At 42.4% G+C, this 21,580-nt stretch overlaps 1 protein-coding gene across 1 annotated transcript in view; it reads left to right on the top strand.

Annotated features, from left to right (window-relative positions):
- Positions 1–21,580, top strand: part of CDH16 (cadherin 16) — a 65,174-nt gene that overhangs the window by 24,673 nt on the left and 18,921 nt on the right. Inside the window, exons 7-13 of the mRNA XM_034788492.1 lie at positions 2,657–2,853; positions 5,252–5,377; positions 7,468–7,618; positions 8,439–8,669; positions 10,519–10,595; positions 12,987–13,175; positions 20,541–20,788. Of these exons, the coding sequence (XP_034644383.1) occupies positions 2,657–2,853; positions 5,252–5,377; positions 7,468–7,618; positions 8,439–8,669; positions 10,519–10,595; positions 12,987–13,175; positions 20,541–20,788 (1,219 nt within the window). The remainder of the gene's footprint in view (positions 1–2,656; positions 2,854–5,251; positions 5,378–7,467; positions 7,619–8,438; positions 8,670–10,518; positions 10,596–12,986; positions 13,176–20,540; positions 20,789–21,580) is intronic.

Here is a 21,580-nt window from a genome sequence, read left to right as displayed (position 1 = left end):
CCCTGGTTTTACTTACTACTTTTATTTTTACATTTTTAAATGCTAGATAGGAGTGGCTACTGTATGTAACGTACACTTGAAAGCAAGCCCAAGGCTGAGATAGTAGCTCTAAGTGTTTTCATGAGACTGAGGTTCAAGATCTGCCTTGAAAAATAGTGAGTGGTCATCTCCTAGGAGAGCTCTTGTCTGCATCTTAGATAAAAGCTAAAGGTCACAGGGGCAATCAGGAAACAGAGACCAACCATGGAGATTTGTTTGCTTCACTTATGTCTGAGCTCTGTTTTAATTAGACTAATCAAAATGCATGTATTGAGTCCAGCAGCAAACCCATAACAAGGCAGGGTCAGCTGAACTGAGGCCTAGAGGCCTACGGAGGCACCTATTCAAGCACTGTTCCCAAAGTGTCTGAAATACATTTTACAGGGAATTGACTTTCATTGTGCTAAAAAGAGTTTAGTTATGGAACACAGCCTCCTTAAAACAGAGACCAGGGGAAGCAGGCTGAGGAACCCCCGACTTCCATTTTATTTATTTATTTGACTCCTAGTCCTATTACTTTTCCTACTGAAAACGCAATCTGAGATAAGCCTTAGGGCAGGGATCTCAAACACACGGGCCGCTATTTGCTGTGGCCCTCCAAGCTCCCCGCCCCCTCCGGAGTTATTTCCTGCGGCTGCCAAGCTCCCCTCCTCTGCCGGCCCCTCCCCCCCAGTGTGCCGTGTCCCCGCTCCTCTGCCTACCTCCAGGCGCTTAGCGCTCAGGGGAGGAGGCGGAGCAGGGGTGGGGATTTGGGGAAGGGGTTGGAATGGGGCAGGGAGGGGCGGAATTGGGGGTGGGGACTTTGGGGAAGGGATGGGAAGAGGCGGGGTAGGTGCGGGGCCTCATGGAAGGGGTGGAGTGCGGGCGGGGCTGGGGCGGAGGGGGGGCGGGGTTTGTATCTTTATATGAAAAGGTGTCAGTGATGCGGCCCTCGGGCCAATGTACTAGTCCTCATGTGGCCCTCCTGGTGATTTGAGTTTGAGATCCTTGCCTTAGGGCCTCTGGTGTGGGACCTCTGCCTTTCCCCAGGAACCCTAACAGTACTGCTCCTTGGATTCACATCCTGCTTCACTCAAGCACTCAGGGGCAGCCCTTTTGAGTATTGGCTGCTTTTGGTTGGGATCGCTTGAGGGTTTAGACCCTCATGTCCAACTTGACAGATCTGTAAAGCGGGAAGGGCTGTTTAAAGTAAATCTGGGAGCCCGTGCAAAGCCAGCCCTTACTAAAAGGCCCAAGAGTCAATATGTGAATGTCTCCTCTCCATAACCTGCTCCATACTTCCCTGCCATCCCAGCAAGGGGGACTCATTCGCACGTAGACTGGGCTGGCTCCAGGCACCAGCGCAGCAAGCAGGTGCTTGGGGCGGCCAACGGAAAGGGGCGGCACGTCCGGGTCTTCGGCGGCAATTCAGCTGCGGGTCCCTCAGTCCCTCTCGGAGGGAAGGACCTACCGCTGAATTGCTGCTGAAGAATGAAGCGGCAGTGGTAGAGCTGCCGCCGAAGTGCTGCCGATCGCGGCTTTTTTTTTTGCTGCCGCTTGGGGCAGCAAAAACGCTGGAGCCGGCCCTGACTGGGGTGGTGGTAAGGTAATAATGGATGGGTTCAGATCTGGAGTGTGGGTTTGTGACAAGAATTAGGGAAGGAGGGAATGGTGGTTTTCGGTTAAAGAAGAGTAATGTGGGGAAGCGTGTGACATGCCCCAGCCAGGGCTACACTACAGTGAGAAACATCCTGAAGTTATTTTCCCGCAAAGCTGTTGGTCTGCATGAAGCAAATTGACATCAACCCCCTTCAGCACTAGAGTGTGAGCAGCTAACATCACACCAATGGATGGTGGGGGCCAAAGTCCCTAGGACCCAATATCGCTAAAGATGTGGCAGAATTGGGTGAATGGGCCCTAATGAGCAGGAACAGGATAGTCCTAATGAGAGCCACTGGAAGCCCTTTATCCTGACTTTCTGCAATGGGATGAAGTCATGTGCTACATCGCAGACAGCACAGTTAGTCTGTCATGGGAAATTTGTGGAACACATTGCAGGTAAGTGATGGCAAATTCAGGTCAAAGCCCAGCCCTGAGCAGAATGGGTGATTCACCTTGAATTCTTCCCTGGCTCCAACTCTCATTTTTCCCTTTCACCTACCTCCGTGCCACATCCCTCCCCAGGGAGTCCAAACACATCGTCTCCCTCCCTTGGCTGGTTCTTCTACAGTCTGCGGCTCTTGGATGGTCTGCCCCAGGCAATACTGCTTCCTGTGGCTTTCAGCAGCAGAAACCACCTTTGAGAGAAGATTTAACAGAAAATATCCCACCACTACCAGTGACAAAAGATGATATCAGGGATACAATGTACTTACCACTTATCACCCGCAGGGGAACCAGAGGCGGCACTTCTACCCCTGACTTTGTGGGAATGGCAAAGCTGAAGTTAGTGTGAGTCATGGGGGGGTAGGATATAGGAACTCACAGAATCCCTGACCCCCACTGCAAACTAACTGGCCTAGTTGTTTGGCCTAACCTACCAAAGAAGAGGGGGCCAGTTTTCATGTCCCCTGTCCAGTTTTCATGTTTCTGCTAAAGGATATAAAAATGCATTTGACAAAATTCTCTTTATTTGCAGGTAGCTCTTTGCTAGACTCATCCCAGGTCAGCAATTATAAACTAGTTGTGCAAGTTAAAGACCTAGGAAATCAGTCTTTGGGATATCGTGCATTAGCGAACGTTGAAATTGCAGTTGTGGAGAACACCTGGATAACCCCAAGTCCCGTTCTCCTTCAAGAACACCTAAATGTAACTTATCCAAAGAAGATTTCAAAGGTGAGTCAAGGAAGCAGATTTTTCAAATTCATGTTACTTGGCTGAATTAACATCACACCCTTTAGAACTATTTCTGAGCGCTCTCCTGCATTAGTAGGATAGGCTTTGATCCTACAAACTCTTATGCATGTGAGCAACCTTGGGTATATGAATAGTCCCAGTGAACTCAATAATATTACTTACACGTGCACTTACAGACTGCAGCCATGGAGTGTAGCTTCCTTATGAAAGGATTGTTGTGGTCAAAAAGCTAAAAAGCCCAAGTAAAACCATCATGGCAGCAGGCTGAGTTTAATTAGGAGTACTGAAAAGGGTTCTTGTTCTGTGATCTTAAAGTGATGACTGATGGATGTGTGCTTCATCCATGCCATAGTATTAAACACCATTGGTTTTTCAGACTGCCATATCTATTTATCAAAGTGTCAAAGCTCAACACCAGGGTTTGCCATTCATACCCCTACACACACAATAGCGGATATCACTGTTGGATTTCCCCAGCTTTCTTCATCCAAACCTGCCTGATTTCCTGTAAAGCTCTCCCCATTCCAGCACTTCCAGAAATGCAGCGCTGTTGCTGTGTAATGTATGGACAGAAACCTGCTGTGGTTCTGTTTACTGGAACTCTGAAGGGAATCCCTCAGGAATGAACAGATGAAGAGTGTAAAAAAAAGTTGCTTAAAATAACATTCTTATTTTAAACACTGCTCACAGACTGCACTGTCTCTCCTACTCTCCTCTGGTGGCTAGTCAAGAAATGCAGTAAGGGAGCGTTCAGCCACACAACTCCATGTACATAGTTTGGGAATAGAGTCATTTGGGTTAAGAAGCATGAAAGCTAAACAAAGTCATCCAAGAAACATTAGTGCTAGCATAAATAAATGGATGTTTAAATTAGAATACGGCCTCCATAATGGCTTCTCCCGTTATTTTGAGACTTGATGAAGCATTACACACATCCCATTTATAAGAGTTACCATTCCACTTTCTCCTTGTTAGGAACTGTTCTGCACCCATGGAACTGAAAGGGTTTATGCTTGTAAAAACAACTGACAGGTAATATTTTACCAGGGCTGTGCAGTCTAAACAAAAGTGTTTGTATCTACAACATTTCTATGGCAACAGTAAAAAATTGCTCTGAGTTTGCTTGTCCACTTTCCCTTATAATATCTGGCCTAAGACAGTTTATCACTTTTTGCTGGTATGATATTGCAGATCTTTTTAGCTCTAGTAATTTAATTTTGGATTTAAATCAATCTGAAGTGATTTAACTTTCAGTCTGCTAAAGGATGCCAGGCAAATCTTTCGCTGATTTGATTCTGCTTTGGCTTGAGAGGATGTACAGATTATACCATAGAACTACAAGGAAACCTGTCCCAAAGCTTTATAAGAATTTCAGTTATTTTTAGCATCCAGCGATCAAAGCATTATTAGCCATTTGAATTTAATGGATATAAATGTTGAGTGGGGTACAGTGGACATTTGCCATCTCTTGTCTGCAGCCTGACTAACAATGATATGACCTTATAGTGCTTGTCACTGAAGGATCTCAAAGCACACTTACAAACATTAAGTATTTAAGCCTTTCAGCACTCCAAAGGGCAGGTAGGCAACTACTGCCTATTTCACAGTAACAGAGGCAGAGGGGCTAGGGAAGACCTGATTTTTAGAGGTGATGAAGACTCATAAATCTAATTAAAGTCAATGGGAGCTGCTCAGCCTTGAAAAATCAGGCCCTGAGTGACTTGCCAAAGGCCATACGATAATCTGACAGTATTGAGGATAGAGTCCAATTCTCTTGATTCCCAGAACCATGCTGTAGCCAGCAGGCTACATCTGTACAGCACTTGCAGATAATATAAATTGTTTTTAAAATCTCTTGTGGCAAAGTATCATGGCACGATTTCCAACCACAGCTGCTTTAAAGACAGATACTACACGTTGTCTAGGTGTCAGAGCAATGCTGCTTGTTACACGCCCCCATGACTGCCTTTTAAAAAATGAACATAATTTTAAAGAAAGGTGCTGGGCTGGTAACTCCAGAGATCAACAGCCTCCATTTATCCATCAAACAGGGAAACTGTGCAAACAATCCCATGCTGCTCTGCCAATATGCCTCAACACAGATCTGAATGGAAGACGTATAGGGTGAGAAGGCAGTTCATTTTCTATGTATAGTCAATCTCTTGTTTCTCTTCTCAGTCTGCCAACAAATATGCCAATTAGTGATCATTGTGATAGTGACTGTGGGTGATCTCTTGTCCACTCGGACTGAACTGAGACCACCAACTTGTTTCATCGGCGCACATTCTGGAGATGGAGCCTTTCTTATTTTATTGCCATTTCCTGTGAAATTTGAAATTATTGTCATTTCTGTGGTTGTCTGTCCCCTTGATCCCAGGTTAACTGGAATAGCAGAGAAGTCCATTACTATCTGAAGGAGAGCTTCCCTCAAGGCCTTTTTTCAATTGACCTAGAAGGGAATATCTATGTGACACGAGCACTGGACAGAGAAAGCCAAGCAGAGGTACATATGAATATAACGATCAGTTAGGGAGTTTAGCTTAATAAATCCAAAGTTTCAGTACCCAACCCTTAATTAGCACTTGAAGATTTGACTAACGAGAAAATTCACTAGATACTTATTCATTAACAAACCTGCATGTATGTGAAACAGAACCTTAAAGTTACAACCATGCAGTTAGAACCATGCAACTAGAATCTATCTATTTATGTACTTATATGGCCCTCATCACTGGGAGGTAGGGAAGTACTATTATCCCCATTTTACAGATAGATAGGGAAATAAGGCATGGGCTAGATTAAGTGACTTGCCCAAGTTCATATAGGAAGTCTGTAGTTGAACCAGGAATTAAACCTACAGTTTCCTATCCCCTAGACTAGCTTTCCTCGCTTATTAGTGATAGGCTCTGCTATTGTTTATACCAGTGCACCTCTAACATCTTTATACTCCACCTTCAGCAAACTCCCAAATATAAATAAGCCAGTATTTTGTTTTTCTTTCATCCAAATACAATGGACTGCATTAATATGGTCTGTCTTTGTATGCCAGTATCACCCTGACCTCTGCTTGTTCATGTAGTTGTTCCCAGTGGGCTAAATCTTAAGATCTTCAGCCAGATTGTATTCAGTCGTGGTTCTGCCGAATGTCATTACTATCAACAGGCATTTATTTACCTGAATGAGGTTTGAGTAAGGACCTCAGGCTTTGGCCCACTGAGAAGAACAGAGCCAGATTTTGGCCTATGTTGTACAAAGAGTCCCCATCTGGGATAGAGAGTATAGATGGTTGTTTGGGGGCATTCCTGAAGCAAGGGGGGCCTGGATTGAGCACGGCTATTCTCAAGAAATCCCTGGCTGTAATTGGCCTTTGGGGTCCCTTCTGAATTTGCTCCCAGCAGTCAGCTGGGGTATCGTGAGGTGTTTGAATGCGGATCCTGAGCCAAGTGGAACATGGCTGGACTCAAGGATTTGGACACTATTGTCTGCACAGTTTTGGCCTACATGTTAATAGGAGGCAATGTCCTGACCACAATGCCACAGGTCACACTTTGGCAAGGGGATTATTCAGAACAGAGTCTGCTGATTTTTCTGTATTAAGGGAACATATGGCCCTAGTATTTATAGCAGGAGGCCTGGACCTTCCATATAGTTGGAAAGCCTGCAAGCTGGCATTTGGGTTTCTAAAGTATCACTGATGGTAGAAAGACGACAAGTTTTACCTTCAAACTCTAGATTCTTATCCCTGGAATGTATAAAGCTGAGAGCACCATGTCCAATGAAGTGAGGGTCTAAAGACCCGTTACAAAAAACAAACAAACCACTTTATCATACTGTAATTTGAACCTTGATCAATACTTGTCTGCATAGTTTATAAATAGAATGAAATTTTGGCGCTGTCTTTCAGAGGCATGCTAATCCAGAAATGATTAGCTCATGGGACAAAGTCTCATGTTCTGGATATGACCGAAGATTAACATGTTTTGGTAAAGCTTAGTTTCCAAGTGAGACTGTGCTGGTAACTCAGCTGTTTATAGTACCCACTGTCATGGTTCATATGCAGCACAGAGTTTCATAAGAATTAATTTCATATGGATCACTTCCCCTAGCTGGAGGGACAATCTGTAGCGCAGGAAAGGGGAGAGAATGTTAAATATTACGGGTCCAGTCCTACACTCTTCTCTTCAGCAGAACTCCCATTGGTTTCAATAGGAGATTTGCCAGATTAAGTAGTGCAAAATTAGGCCCTATGTAACCTATAAGAAGTTTAATAGAAAAGTTCTATACAGTGTAATAGAGAATGGTAACCAGTCTATATAATTTCTCACAGAATTATATCTCTGCTATGATAGTCTATAGCATGGCTTAAAAATCTTAAAGAAAGCATCTCATTCTCTATTGAATTCTATAGACGGAGTAATTTCTATAGAACTCCCATATAATTTTTACAGAAGCATATTGGTTCTATCCCCATTGCACTGAGTAGGACTTTTCCAAAAGGGCAAATATAAATGTTAAGTTCTATTAAATGAATAAAGTTGATTAAATCTTAGGTTAATTATAAATTTTCTTGTGAATTCATTTGAACATTGTCAGTATGAGATTGAGATTTTTGCCGAGAACAAGGATGGAATGCTGTACAATGAGCCACTAGAGCTCCTGCTAACAGTGATGGATGAGAACGACAATGGGCCAGTATTCTCCCAGGAGATTTATCAGGTAGAACTTGAGGAGAACACAGCCAAAGGTGAGAGTTGTCTATCTGTGGCATCACAGGAAGCAAAATGCTGATGGTGGCCAACATGTGGGTGGAAGCAATACTGATAAGATGACCATTCTCTACCCCCGGCCCAGTCATGCAGTTCTTACAAAGTAAGACTTCAGTGAGAGCGTTGCCTGCACAAGAGGCAGGAGGTATAATTCAGAGGGTCATAGATTTTTAAGGCCATTAGAAGGGCCATTAGGATCCTCTAGTCTGACCTAAAATAAAATGCAAGGAGAGCATTTGAACTCAGTCCCCTTGCATTCAAAGGGGAGTGCTTGTTCCCTTAAGCCACCACGTGAGCACCATCAAGAAGTGGGTTATGGCAAACTAAACACTTTGTGAATCTTGTATTCACCTTAAAACATAAAAATTAAATATAAACCAATAGGACCAGTAAAAAAGGGAAATGAAAACCTTTGTAATTTAATTATGGGAAAATTTGGCAACTGTATTACCTAAAATGGTACCTGCCTGTACTAATATTACCTAAAATGGGCATGTTCCAAAATATCCTTTTGTCGAGTTTCTTGTTTTGGTTATATTCCTGTGAAGATATAATGTGCCAACATATTCACTGAATCCTGTATATTAAGAAGAAATTGCTCCAAACTGCAGATCAAAACACACTGATCTTGGGGAAAGTTTGGATCTGGTTCTAAATGTTGCAACTTAGGCTCATCTCTTACGCTAACTGAAGAGTTGAAATGACAAATAAATCACTGCTTTAAAAAGTCATTTTTTTAATTGCTGTGTTTATAGTTCCTTTATTCACTGGTAACTGGTGATGTTTCTCTGCATGCAGGGAGTGAGATTATCACAGTAAAAGCAGAAGATGCTGATGACCCAAAGACCAACAATGCTAAAATTGCTTATGAGATATTGAGCCAGGAGCCTCAAGTGTCAGAAGGCTTTTTATTTCATATTGGGAAAGATAGTGGAGTGATAACATTACAGGATTCCGAACTGAAGACCAATGCTGCAAAGTACTATCACCTCCTTGTTCTCGCAGCAGATCTTGCTGGGACTGAAGGGGGTATGTTTTCTGAAGGATCATGGGGTCTGAGCAGTGATTTGTTATTAACCTGTTGCAGTGCCCAATGTAAAAAAACAAAACAAAATACCTCACCTAAAACAAAAACACTCCCTCAGTTAAATACATTGATCAAATTGCAGATGGCATGAAATTGTCACAACATGCATCACTTTCCAGAAGTGAAATTCAATAAGTCCAAAAACAATTGCCGTTTTGGGGAAACTGCTCAATATAGTAGGTCTCCTACATGTAAATATTTAGTCAGACAGTAGCTGTGGCATTCACATTCTGGATACAAATTTGTTATGTGGTCCACTATCATGAATTGAGAGGATTATTTAGCGATCACCCAGTGACACAGCACCATTGGAGCTCCTGAACCTGCTGGTTTAAGTCACGGGGTGCAGCTTAGCAACTGCAACACTTGTCGTTTCTATAACATTTTATGGGAGGATCTCAAAGCACTTTACAAATACTAAAAGCCACTTAGGAGTCTGGTAGTACACCCGTGCAAAGAATAAGAAGCGCCTCTTTGTCCCCAAACTGGGTACTGGCATTGCCAGACTGTGTGAAGGGGTGGGAGGAAAAGCAGCTGCTGCTAGGCTGAAGAGATGGGTTGGGAGTGGGCAGATGGCAGGCAGAAGTAGTGAGAGGAGCCTGAGGACTGCCCCAGCTGAGCTGTACGGGAGGGAACAATAAGCTAAACCAATAAAAGGACTTCCACAGTTGACCCTCTCCAGGAGCCAAGCACAGGTCAGGCTGTCTGTCAGAGTCTTAGGCCTGGTCTACACTAACCCCCCAATTCGAACTAAGGTACGCAACTTCAGCTACGTGAATAATGTAGCTGAAGTCGACGTACCTTAGTTCGAACTTACCGCGGTCCAGACGCGGCAGGCAGGCTCCCCCGTCGACTCCGCGTACTCCTCGCGCCGAGCAGGATTACCGGAGTTGACAGGGAGCACTTCTGGGTTCAATTTATCACGTCCAGACAAGACACGATAAATCAAACCCAGAAGTTCGATTGCCTGCCGCTGAACCAGCGCGTAAGTATAGACAAGCCCTTAGTTTGGTTCCTGGCACAGTTCTGCACTGCACCTTACTCAGGCTGGATTGTAAAGTTTCAATCTCTCTCCAGTGAAATTAACCTCCTGCCTCCTTGGGAAAGAAATTAGTATTATTAACACTTTGTACAAGGTGCCAGAGCCAGGACTAGAATTCAAGAGCCAGATTCTCAGCTACTGTAAATTGGTGTAACCCCAGTGAAGTGAATGGAGCTCTGTTGATTTAAACCAGCTGAGAATCTGGTCTCAGTCTCATCTGCTAACCAAGGTATCTTGCTCCCTCCCACATGCATATTATAGTGTTAAACACATTGCAACCCCTGGAGAAAAAAAAATAGTCCCTGAACTCTTGTGAGTGATCACATGCACTAGAGACATACCGTACAACTGAGGGGGAGGCAGGGTTTCATACTGGAATGGCTGGGATACAGAAGAGAGGGAGTTATTTTTAAAGTGAATCGGTGTGTCATATGTTTTAGATAATTTTTTTATATTTGTGTGCCCACACATTGAAATACAGACAATTCTGGAATTAAGGAACTGCTATTTCAACTCCCATTTATGATGTCTACACACTGCACCCAGACTTTGCTGTCCTGGCTTCTGTAGTCTTCAGATTCAGATCAGGCCCTGAATATAAACAAGATTATCATCTCCTCTCAAAAGCACAATATTGCTGACTCTGTACCAGTCATCCTCGACATCCTTCCATTACAGAATAGCTACTTCTGCATCAAATATTTACTTTGATCAAGAAATCTGAAAAAATCCTTTGTGTTTGTTTCCAGGTCTCAGCAGCACTTGTACAGTCTTCATTAAAGTTGTGGATGTAAATGACAGCCCTCCTGTATTCTCACAGACAAAGGTGACCCTCTTACACAGTATGCAAGTGATTTACAATACGTGTAGATCAGTGACTGGGAAGATATGGTATGGTCTTAAAGACATCCACAAAGTGATGAATATTACAGCACTGTAAAGACACATGCTGTATTCTCCCCTCAGTTCTATTGATGAAAGGAATCCAGAGCACATTAGATTCAACAGTCCAAGCAAGAAAGATAAAAATGTAGTCTAGGTATTAATGAAGGAACACAAACCAATGTCCATGCAATGTCCATGCAGGGGCACACATGGGTAGGTATATGCATACATGCTTGTGTTTGTGAATAGGTGTGGGCGTGCATGGATGCATATATTTGTGCATGGGTGGGTAGGTTCGGGCTTGTGTTTGTGCATGGTTTTATTTGTGTCTTGTACATGTGTATTGGTGTGTTTATAAAAGGTGTCTGCAGTTTTGGATTGTTGCATTCAAGTGAGGATGCATTTTTGACTAGCAGCATGTAGTTAGTTTGTTAGCTTCGTGTCTGTATGGTTGGGCTGTATATGCAGGTGTGCATGTGGATGTATGTGTGTGTGGGTTCCTGCATATATATGTGTGTGTGTGTGTGTGTGTGTGTGTGTATGCATAGATAGTTGGTATCTACTTGTGTTGGTGTGTACACATCTGTATTCTCTAATTCGAGATACTGTTCTCCTCCCATACTCATCGCAGAAGTGATAACGAAGGGAACACCCATAAACCCCTTAGAAGAGCAGGGTGTGTGCATGTAGGGGTAGTTCCGTGCACAGGGAGTTACAGTACTGACAACAGCAGATGTTCAAAAACCATGAGTCTGGCCCCGCAAATCAGGAGATTATCTTAAAAAGCCACAAAATTTAGAAAAAATAAAGATGCGGCTCTTTTTTTCCCCTTTCTAATTTTTGAATTTGTAGGAGGTAACACTTCAGTCACAGTTTTAAGCTTTTCTCCACATATAAAAGAGCAAAAAACGTGCTCTTCATATTTTTTTAAATAAAGGCTGAGATTGTCACATAATCACCTGTCTCTAGGAGCTGAGCTATAAGCAGACCACCAGATATCGCAAGACTCTCAATAAAATTATGAGCATTAACAACACTGAATTGGGTGTATAAAGACAAAGAATTGGTAAAACACTGAGAAGCGACTCATGAAACTTTTAACGTAGGTCAGAGTTTTGACTGACTGTAGCAGCTTTGACAACATCCTATTTACTGATTGCAACATTATTTTATAAAAGCAAAGGCTCGCTTACTTCATACAAATGGTCCTGATGAACTGAGTACTACTTCAAAAAGAATGACAAGAGATTTTGCTTGTAATTTCAATGTTTCCCTGGGTTGCTTAAGGGTAAAATAAACACAGCACAAAACACAGAAGCGATTCCAAGTGCTCTTGATTGATATCAGCCCTGTTAAGATGTTGTCACTCTTATTATAGAAGGTGCAATGTTTGATCTCAGTGGGGACAGAATTCAAAGATTAACACACCAGAGTTGGAAACTTTGTTCTGATAGCTAGCTGTCAAAGGAGTGCTGACATCTTACAGCATGGCATCCTGCTGCACTGAATATAATGCAAATAACCCTGCAGCTTAATCACTTCCATATGTAGATAGATATAAGAAAGGTTAAGGGTAGGATTTTCAAACATGCTCAGTGTTGGCCTAATTATGCTCCCATTTAAGTCAAGGATAAAACTCTCACTGACTTCAGTGGGAGCGGAATTAAGTTAATAAGTGTTTTTGAAAATCCTTCCCTTAATGTCTATGTATTAGACCTGGCACTCCATCACAAATGTTAATTTACCATTTCTAAGGTTACAATAACAAAGGCATTTACACATATATTCAGATACGTAGTGCTAGAGAGTCAAAGACCTGTCACAGTTTAAAAAAAAAAAAAATGGAGAGTTTGTATGGACTTAAGATACTACCATGCTTATTTACCATTTATAAAAAAACTGGCTACCTACAAATTATGCACATAGCTTCTCTATGCAACATATTTATATTACTGTAACCTCCTCCTTCTTCCCTCATCCCCTCCATTTCCTTTATAACTACTTGGTATGTTCATATGTAAGATCACTGGGGCCTGGATAATTTCCTCTACATGGCTGTACAGCTCAGAGCACAATAGGACTTCTAGACACTATCATAATAGGAATAATGGAAATAATACGGGTAAACCAAATCCTAGTTAAACCAATCCTATATTAAATAGAGAGAGACTGTCTAATAATCATCCTATACTTATAACCACTGGTGCAATCATCATGTCTTATACCAACTTCTTTTCTTCTACTGCACCTAAAAGTAACCTGAGGGAAGGTGTAAAACAGTAGCACAATAAAAAATAGAACTTTGATTTCTCTTTCATCTTTTTAAATGCAGTATGGGCCATTCAGTTTTCCTGAGGATACAGAAGTAGGTACATTAATAACAACAATTACAGCAACAGACGCGGATGAAGAGATGAAGTTCAAGTTCGTAAACTTTTCCGTGGAATCAGGAAATGAAGATGAAACTTTCAAAATTCTAAGCAATCCGCAAAATGGCACAGCCAGCATCTGGCTTGAAAAGGTACTACGTGCTTTTAGTCTGGAATATGGTCACGGAATAGTGTGTGTGTGTGTGTGTGTGTGTGTGTGTGTGTGTGTGTGTGTGTGTGTGTGTGTGTGTGTGTGTGTGTGTGTGTGTGTGTGTGTGTACACCACAGGAGTGGGCCCTCTACCTTTAAATTTGCTCAGATCAATAGGCTACCCTGCTATTTTAATATAATCCTTTTTACCACCTCCTTCTATTCCACCTATTCTACCACATATTCCTTCTACACCCCTTTCCTCCAACCAGTCAATTACACTAATATAGATTTCCTTAGACTTAGTGGGCCAAAATTAGAGGCAATTTGTAACTGGGTACCTATTTGTAAGTGAGTGAGAATGTAAAGAGTGAGGGCTTGTCTACACAGAGATTTAGTGCACAGCCAGCCAGGGTGAAAAGCTACAGAGGACTAGCTTGCCATACACTAACTAGCCATGTGGATCCTGCTACCACACACTAAAAGTTCTGAAGTGACAGCAGTATGTCAAAGTGCACTATAGAACTTTTAGTGTGTGGTACCAGGATCCACACAGCCAATTAGAGTATGGCAAGCTAGTGCACTATAGATTTACATGTGGGCTTGCCATGCACTAACTCTCCCTGTAGACAAACCCTGAGTCTTAGCTGGTTTTACTCAGATGTTCAGGAATAAGGTATAAATTACAGCAGTTTAGTGTCACTTCTGAATTAAAACCCCTGTGCCAGATTCTGATCTCAGTTCCTCCAAAGTAAATGTAGAGTAATTCTAATGACTTTAGTAGAGTTATTCTGCATTTACTCTGTTAGAACCAAGAACAGAATCTGCCCAGTCACGTCCTGTTCTGTGTCATGAGACTGGCTCTCCTGAAAACTGTTAGGAAGTTGGTCTCTTGCTGAGAGACCACCACCATATTGATAACAGAATTGTTTTAATTTAATATGCTTTTATTTAGTCAGTACTTAGCACTCTCTCTAGTCACTACAGTTTTCCTTTGTCTTGTGGCACCATATGATAAGGTAAATGCCATTAGCACTGAATTGTCTGAACATGGATGAATCCAACCAGTTCTAAATGACATCCAGATTCTACCCAAAGTGTATGAACGTATTTTAGATGGCAGTCTCACCCATTTCTGGTTTACGGTTTAATGAGGATAGGGGTTACTGAGACTTTAGAAGCAGCCCAGCTCTACCTCCAAACATTAAATCCAAGGGGATTTTGTTCTGAATTTCTTTTAAGCATAAACAATGTTGTGAAAGGTGCCTGACTGTCAAACCTAGGCCATGTCTTAATTACTAAAAAAAGGTTCATTTTTTTACCTTGTGGTATCTAATGCAGGTGAATTATCCTGAGGTAAAAACACAGTGAATACAAGGTAAGTTTTACGACAAGTTAAGCTAGGTGAAGTCAGCACTATATCTTCGCCTAGGGTTGACCTTATGTAGTTACCTCGTGGTAAAACTAAAGTGCCTTGTCTTCACTATGTTTTTACCTCAGGATAGCTTACACACGTTAGTTACCCTGACATAAAAAAATAAAATGTATCTTTTTTAGCAATGAAGACAAGCCCCCTAGAAAGGATTGTCCATCTGCCTTGTATTTTAAAAGGCTCATGTGATGCCTAAAGTTCCACGATCCGTATCCAAAGAGGAGGCACTATGAAACTTACCTTTTTTTCTTCTTTCTTCTTCTTCTAACTTGATATTTCATTTTTCTGAGGATCCACAAAAGGAGCCGAGTTAACGGGCACTAAGCTAAAAAGAACATCTGCGATAGGAAAAAGGAGCTAGCGAGATCTCTGTTTACAATGACCTTATCAACACTTCGGTGCGGAATTCTGTGCTAAAATACCACGGGTACCAATTGTGGGAGCACTAATTTAGCCAGGGCTCTAGGCAGCTGTGGCTGTTTTAAGCATGGTATTGTCTAACCTTGCTCAAGGTCTACATGACATGCTGCTCATGAACATCAATGACCACTAGCGCGCCTACCAGTATGGTGACCAGATGTCCCAATTTTATAGGGACAGTCCTGATTTTCGGGTCTTTTTCTTATATAGGCTCCTATTACACCCCACCCCGTCCCGATTTTTCACATTTGCTGACTGGTCACCCTACTCACCAGTGGTAGTCTCAATAGAAAATTTGAAGAAAAACAGACAAGGCTGTGAGCGGGGTTATAGCAAACTCCTCATTCCTATGACAGATATTCCTTTTACTCTGCTCTTTTGTAGAGAGCCAGCAGAATTCAGTATAAAGTTACAGGAGAAAGGTGGGGAAAAGACAATAATACACAACTTTCTAGAACTTTGGAGTTAAACTATTTGCTTTCTTAGAAAAAAAAATAAATCTCTAAACTAAGTTTTAAGAATTAAGAATTAAGTTTCAGGTTTTCTATTCACTTTAATCTGGCAATTTTGGCTTGAATTAAAAGAGTAAGTGATCAACTACAGACTGAGTAAATAATTAAGTCATTGCACTTGTTAAATAACAAGCACCAGAAGTAGTCATTTGGCCATCATCCCTAGGAAAGGAGATTGCCATTAGAGATCTGATCCTGCACTCCTTGACTTCAGTGGGAATTTTGCCTGGTTAAGGACTGTATGATTGAGCCCTTCTATATTATCATGTATCCATTTTTCTTCCGCATTCAAGAAAGAACAATCAAAGCCATAAAAAGGCAATGAGGGTTCTGTCCTGGGACCATATGAGTCACTAATAAATAAAGGCAACAAAAGAGATTAACTTTTAGTAATTATATAATGCAGTACAGCCTTATTGGTTTATTTCTGTGTAAACCAGTTTTACCTTTCCATTGACGTCAGTGAAAGGGTAAAAGCTTAGCTTTTCAGTGTCATCACCGAAAGTGCTGATACTCTTCAGCAGACAGCAGTATAAGTGATCATTTCCTTTCAGTGAAGTCAGCTAAAGCCTTACCTTTTTACTTGCCCTGTGCCACTTACAAGGAGAGTTAAGCCCTTGAAAAAAGTTAGTGGCATAATGTTAAACATAATATTTAAAAACTAGGGGCTCAGTGGCACAGAGCTTCATTTTTAGCATACGACTTTGTATAGCACAGAAGTGAGAGGTCATAAGCAGTATAGGAAAAGTTCAAATAGTTCTTTGTCCAAATTGCAGTGTCTGGGTCATAAATACTAGAGTTCGGCAGTACCAGCTGAATACCTGGTGGACAAATACACCCTCTAATATCACAGTTGGGAGTCCTAGCTCAGGAGATAGCCAGGAGGGGATGTGGCAAGTTAAGTTTGAGATGAACTGTGCTGAACTGCATGGAGAACCTTGCACCATCCCTGGCTTGAGCCAGTCAGTATTTCACTGTCATGAGCTGCAAATTCTGGCCTTTAGACTGCAGCAGACATTTCACTTGTCTTATCTGAGCATTTGAGTTGCTGTGAGGGTCTCCCCCTTTAGAACAGCAGGGGGACTGAGAACCCAATAGTCAGGAACAATGTGATGAGAATGAATCAGAGAAAGCAGCTCTTGAATCAACAAATTTCTTTGTGGGATTCAGCCACTGAGAGTGTTAGACCCTAAAATCTGAAACACAAAACGCTAACCCTGCCCAGATTGCTCTATAGGCATAAACCACAAGCCAAGGTCCAGAACCCATTGAAGTGAGTAGAAAGACTCCCATGAATTTCAATGGGCTTTGATCAGGCCCTGGCACAAAATTTAAGGGGTAAATTCTAATCTTGATAACATGGATATCAGACCAAATTCCACCGTCAGATTAGCATATCACTGGGGTAGCTGAAATCACATACATGTATCTGAAGACAGCATTTGGCTCATAGCCAAGATGGAAATTACACAGAAGAATCCCCTTGTACCAAAGCAGAGGGTACTGAGCACAAGGCCAGGAACACCTGAGTTCTAATCCTCTGACATTAACTTCTAGTTGCTATGCAGCCTTGTCACTTTGTCCCACATCTCAGTTTCCTCATCCCTAAAATGGGGATTTCACAATTCACTTACCTCAGAAGGGTGCAGTGAGAATTAGTTAGTTAAAAAGCATGAAGCTTATTGAAAATGTAAGTGCTAAGTGTAATTATTATGCTTAAAACTATGCTTAAATGCTTAAAACTATGGTTAAACCTACTGGGAGAGTAATCTATCAATCTCCTTCCTTCTCACAAGCCTATGGTTCAGAGAGATACTATAACAGAGATAGCTACACATAATCACAAAGGTAATCAGTAGGAGAAAGGAAGGAATCCTGCACCAAAAAGTGAGTTGCAGCCAATCCCAGAGTGCAGTTTCAATCCATGATTGTATTTATTTGGTCTGTGTTTTAAAAGCTGCCCTTACAGAATGATGATGATTACAGTATTCTAATCTTATTTTAAATCTTTGAGAGGAATGTTAACTTTGTTTAGTAAACCAACAGGGTTACTAATAATTCTACCCCATCTCTGTGACGCAAGCCAGGCACATCTGGAAGTAAATCATTGCCAGTCCAGGAGAGTTGTAAAACCAAGATTCTATCAAGTCATCATTGTTTTCAGAATGCTCCTCCTCCCTGGCTCCAATTTGGGGACCTTGGTTTTCTTGTCAGAAGTGCTGGTTGGCTTGGCTGGGACCTCCCCCTCTCTCCCGCACGCCTACTCCCTTCTCCTTTTTAGGGGCTCTTTTGGGGTGAGGGTTAATTTGCTGATTTTTAACATATAAGGAAGCGAGAAGTTAAAGCATTTTCTGTATCTAAACAAATAAACACATTAGAAGTGAGTTTCAACTAAATTCAGACTTGAAAAGAGAGCAGAAGATGGGGCTCTCAGAGTATGTTTACACTGGAGCAGGAGGTAGAATTTCCAGCTCGGGTCAACATACCTACACTAGTTCTGATCAAGCTAGCGAGCCGAAAGTTACAATAATGTCACAACAGCATGGGTGTCAGACTGGGTTAGCTGCCCCGAGTACAATCTGTGTGAAACTCTAGGTACGTACTCGGGCAACTAGCCCGTCCCGATGCCTGTGCCCTGCTATGGCTGCATTGCCATTCTTAGCATGCTAGCTCAATCAAAACTAGCCCAGATATGCCTACTCGAGCGCCAATGTAAACATATCCTAACACTGACTCCTCTTTGTGGCCTGGGGCAAGTGGCTCTGCTTCAGATTTCCATCTGGAAAATGGGGATAATAGCGTTTATCAGCCTTGTATTGTGGTTGTTGGGTTTCATGAATGTCTGTAAAAAAAACAAAAAACTTGGAAGACCCCAAAAGTATTAGGTCGGTGCTAAGTAGTGGCAGGAGCATTCTGTATTTATATATAAAAACATCAGACAACCATTGCAATTTATAGGTAGAATAAAATGAAATATTTTACAGTGCCTAATAATTTAAATTTATATAGCACCAGGATTTCACTTCAAAAACATCATCAATTACTTACTTAGGGCCTGATCACTGGAGTCAAAGGAAAAGCTTCCATTGATTTCAGTGGCACAGAATCAGCTCATTATTAGATACATATTAACCCAACTTTACCCACAGGAAAGATGAAACACAGATGTGAAATGACTTGAGCAAGGTCCCCAAGTGACTCAGCAGCAGATCTGGGACTAGAACCAGTATCTCCTGACTCCCAATAGCGTGCTTAACCAGCACACCACACTTCCTCTCTGGAATGAAAAAGGCAGTGTTATATTTTTGTATTTTGCCTCTTTTAAAAGATCCCATATTACAATTGCATCTTCCTTTCAGTAATGTTGTCATACCCCTCATTATGACAGAGGCAGTATCCCAAAGTCTCCACAGGTTCAGTTTACTAGAGGAATAATTACAAAAGAAGTTAGTTTCTTAGCAGGGGGATTTCAATGCACACTGAGGAGGCGGAATGCTCACAGAGTATTGTGCCATGACCAAATAAGGAAGAAAGGAGATTTCTACCCCCAAGCCTTAGTGAAATATTGCATATAATGGGCATCTCTCTCAGTTGTTCCTGCTGTGTTTGCTGACGTGCAGGTTTACATGTTAAACCACAAGTGCTAATAATGTAATGGGAAACCCTTTCACAAATGGACTAGGATATTTGATAGTAATGGTCCAAAACACAAGAGTAATTACTGTAGTATTTTTATAGAAGGGACTTGAAAGATTTATTATACATAATACAACATAAATGCCTTGAGGTGTAAGCCCCCAGTCAAGATACCTGAAGGCAGAACTCAGCTCTAAGAATTAGAGAAGGGCTGGTATTGAGATTAAGTTTAGGGCAGGGTTTGAATTTGGCCTAAGTGGTAGAAGTCTCAAAGGCCTGGTCTTCACTAAGCCCCCACTTCGGACTAAGGTACGCAAATTCAGCTACGTTAATAACGTAGCTGAATTCGAAGTACCTTAGTCCGAACTTACCGCGGGTCCAGACGCGGCAGGAAGGCTCCCCCGTCGATGCCGCGTACTCCTCTCGGCGAGCTGGAGTACCGGCGTCGACGGCGAGCACTTCCGGGATCGATCCCAGAACATCGATTGCCTGCCGCCGGACCCTCCGGTAGGTGAAGACGTACCCAAATTCTCACCATTTGAAACTGTCATGGAAAAAGTCTGTTCTCAGGAAATTTAACTCACAGACGACCCAAATTACATCCCTTCCAGTTTTGGACCCAACCCAGAACAAAAATCTAGGCATATGTTTGGATATGGCGATTCAAATTTCCTCTCAGTGAAATTCAAAGGGCTTTAGATATAGGTGGCTGGTTTCAGTGCATTTCTGTTAGGGATTCAGATGAAACACTTATTTCATTCCCATTTCTTTAAATAATTCAAAATACAGTGATTGAAATGGCTTACCTTTAAATATGGTGACTTACAAAAACAGCTAATTGGAAAATGGTTTCTCTCCATGGAAAATTTTGACTTTGTGGCAAAAAATTTAAAAACAAAAATTTCTAGTCAAAATGGTACCACAGTGCCTCAAAGAAGTTGTAGTTTATATGCTTTGTATCCCCTTTCTCTTTTTTGGTCTGGGCTTCCTGGCCAGACTACATCTCCCACAATGCACCACAGTCTCCTTTCTTGCTGAGCCACAGCCAGCTGAACATCATGGGATTCTTTAGTGTTGGTGCATAATGGGAGATGTAGTCGGGTGAGGGAACCTGGCCCATAGAGGAGGATGGGGCAAGAGGCAGACAGACTAGAACTGTTGCTATGAGGCAACAGCATTTCTGAATTTAAACATCTTGGCTTTTGGGCGTTCAGCTTTTCAATTGAAAGACAATATTTTCCACGGAAAGCAGCTGCTTTTAGGGCAAAACTTCATTCAGTCACAAAACCCGATTTTCTGTCAAAAAATGTATCAGTAAATTTTTGACTAGCCTGATTAACAAAGACACCCAATTAATGTGATTACAGGAATTTGACTACGAGACTGTTCAGGAGTATGTTTTGATTGTCTCGGTGAGAAATGATGAAGAACTGGTTGGGAAAGAGCAGGATGCTAGCTCTACAGCTACAGTGCATGTGTTGGTTAAGGATGTAAACGAAGCACCAGTGCTTACACAGAAAAGGTATGAGGTCAGCATACCAGAAAGTGTGGCGTTGGGAACAGTGCTACTGACTGTTAAGGCTACTGATCCTGACATTCACACACCATCATTAAGGTAAGATTTTCCCTTTCTCTGATAAGATTGCGCTATGTTGCATCCTTTGGGACTGATGATTTTTTTAAGTGCTCGGAAATGTTCTCATTTGAAGAGCCCGAAATGATGTGTTCAGTGAACATGGTAGTTTCTGGTACCTTGACATGGCTTTTAGCCAGGAGTGAAAGTAACTTAAAGGAGTTACCGGTACGACGGAGTCCTGGGGGGACGGGGCCTCAACCGGAAAAGGCGGGGCCTTTCAAGATTTAAAGGCCCTGGGGTTCCAGCTGTGGCTGGGAGCCCCAGGGCCTTTAAATCACCCTGGAGCTACCAGTGCAGAGGCGGCTGGGAGCCCTGGGGCTCAGGGGCGAATTAAAGGGCCCAGAGCTCCGGCCACCGTGGAGCTCCAGGCCCTTTAAATCACCGCAGGAGCCCTGCCGCCACTACCCCGGGGCGGCAGGGCTCAGGCTGGGATAGCAGCGGCAGGGCTCCGGAGGTGATTTCAAGGGCCCAGGGCTCCCCGCAGTGGCTGGAGTCCTGGGCCCTTTAAATCACAGTCGGAGAAGCTGGTCCATTCGTATCAGCTCTTGCCGGTACACTGTACCGGACAGTACCGGCTTACTTTCACCTCTGCATTTAGCCCAATGGCATTAGAGACAGCCACTCCTGGCCTGATTCTTTGCTATACAGGACAAAACCACCTTCAGTAATGAATCTATAACCATGAAATGACAACACCTTGAACTAGAATAATCACACTAGAGAATTTATCACACTAAGGAACTGTAGGAGGTGATGCCTGGAGAGAACTGG

The sequence above is a fragment of the Trachemys scripta genome, chromosome 13, assembly GCF_013100865.1.
Source record: "Trachemys scripta elegans isolate TJP31775 chromosome 13, CAS_Tse_1.0, whole genome shotgun sequence".
Taxonomy (NCBI): domain Eukaryota; kingdom Metazoa; phylum Chordata; order Testudines; family Emydidae; genus Trachemys; species Trachemys scripta.
This window is presented reverse-complemented; position numbering and strand designations above follow the sequence as displayed.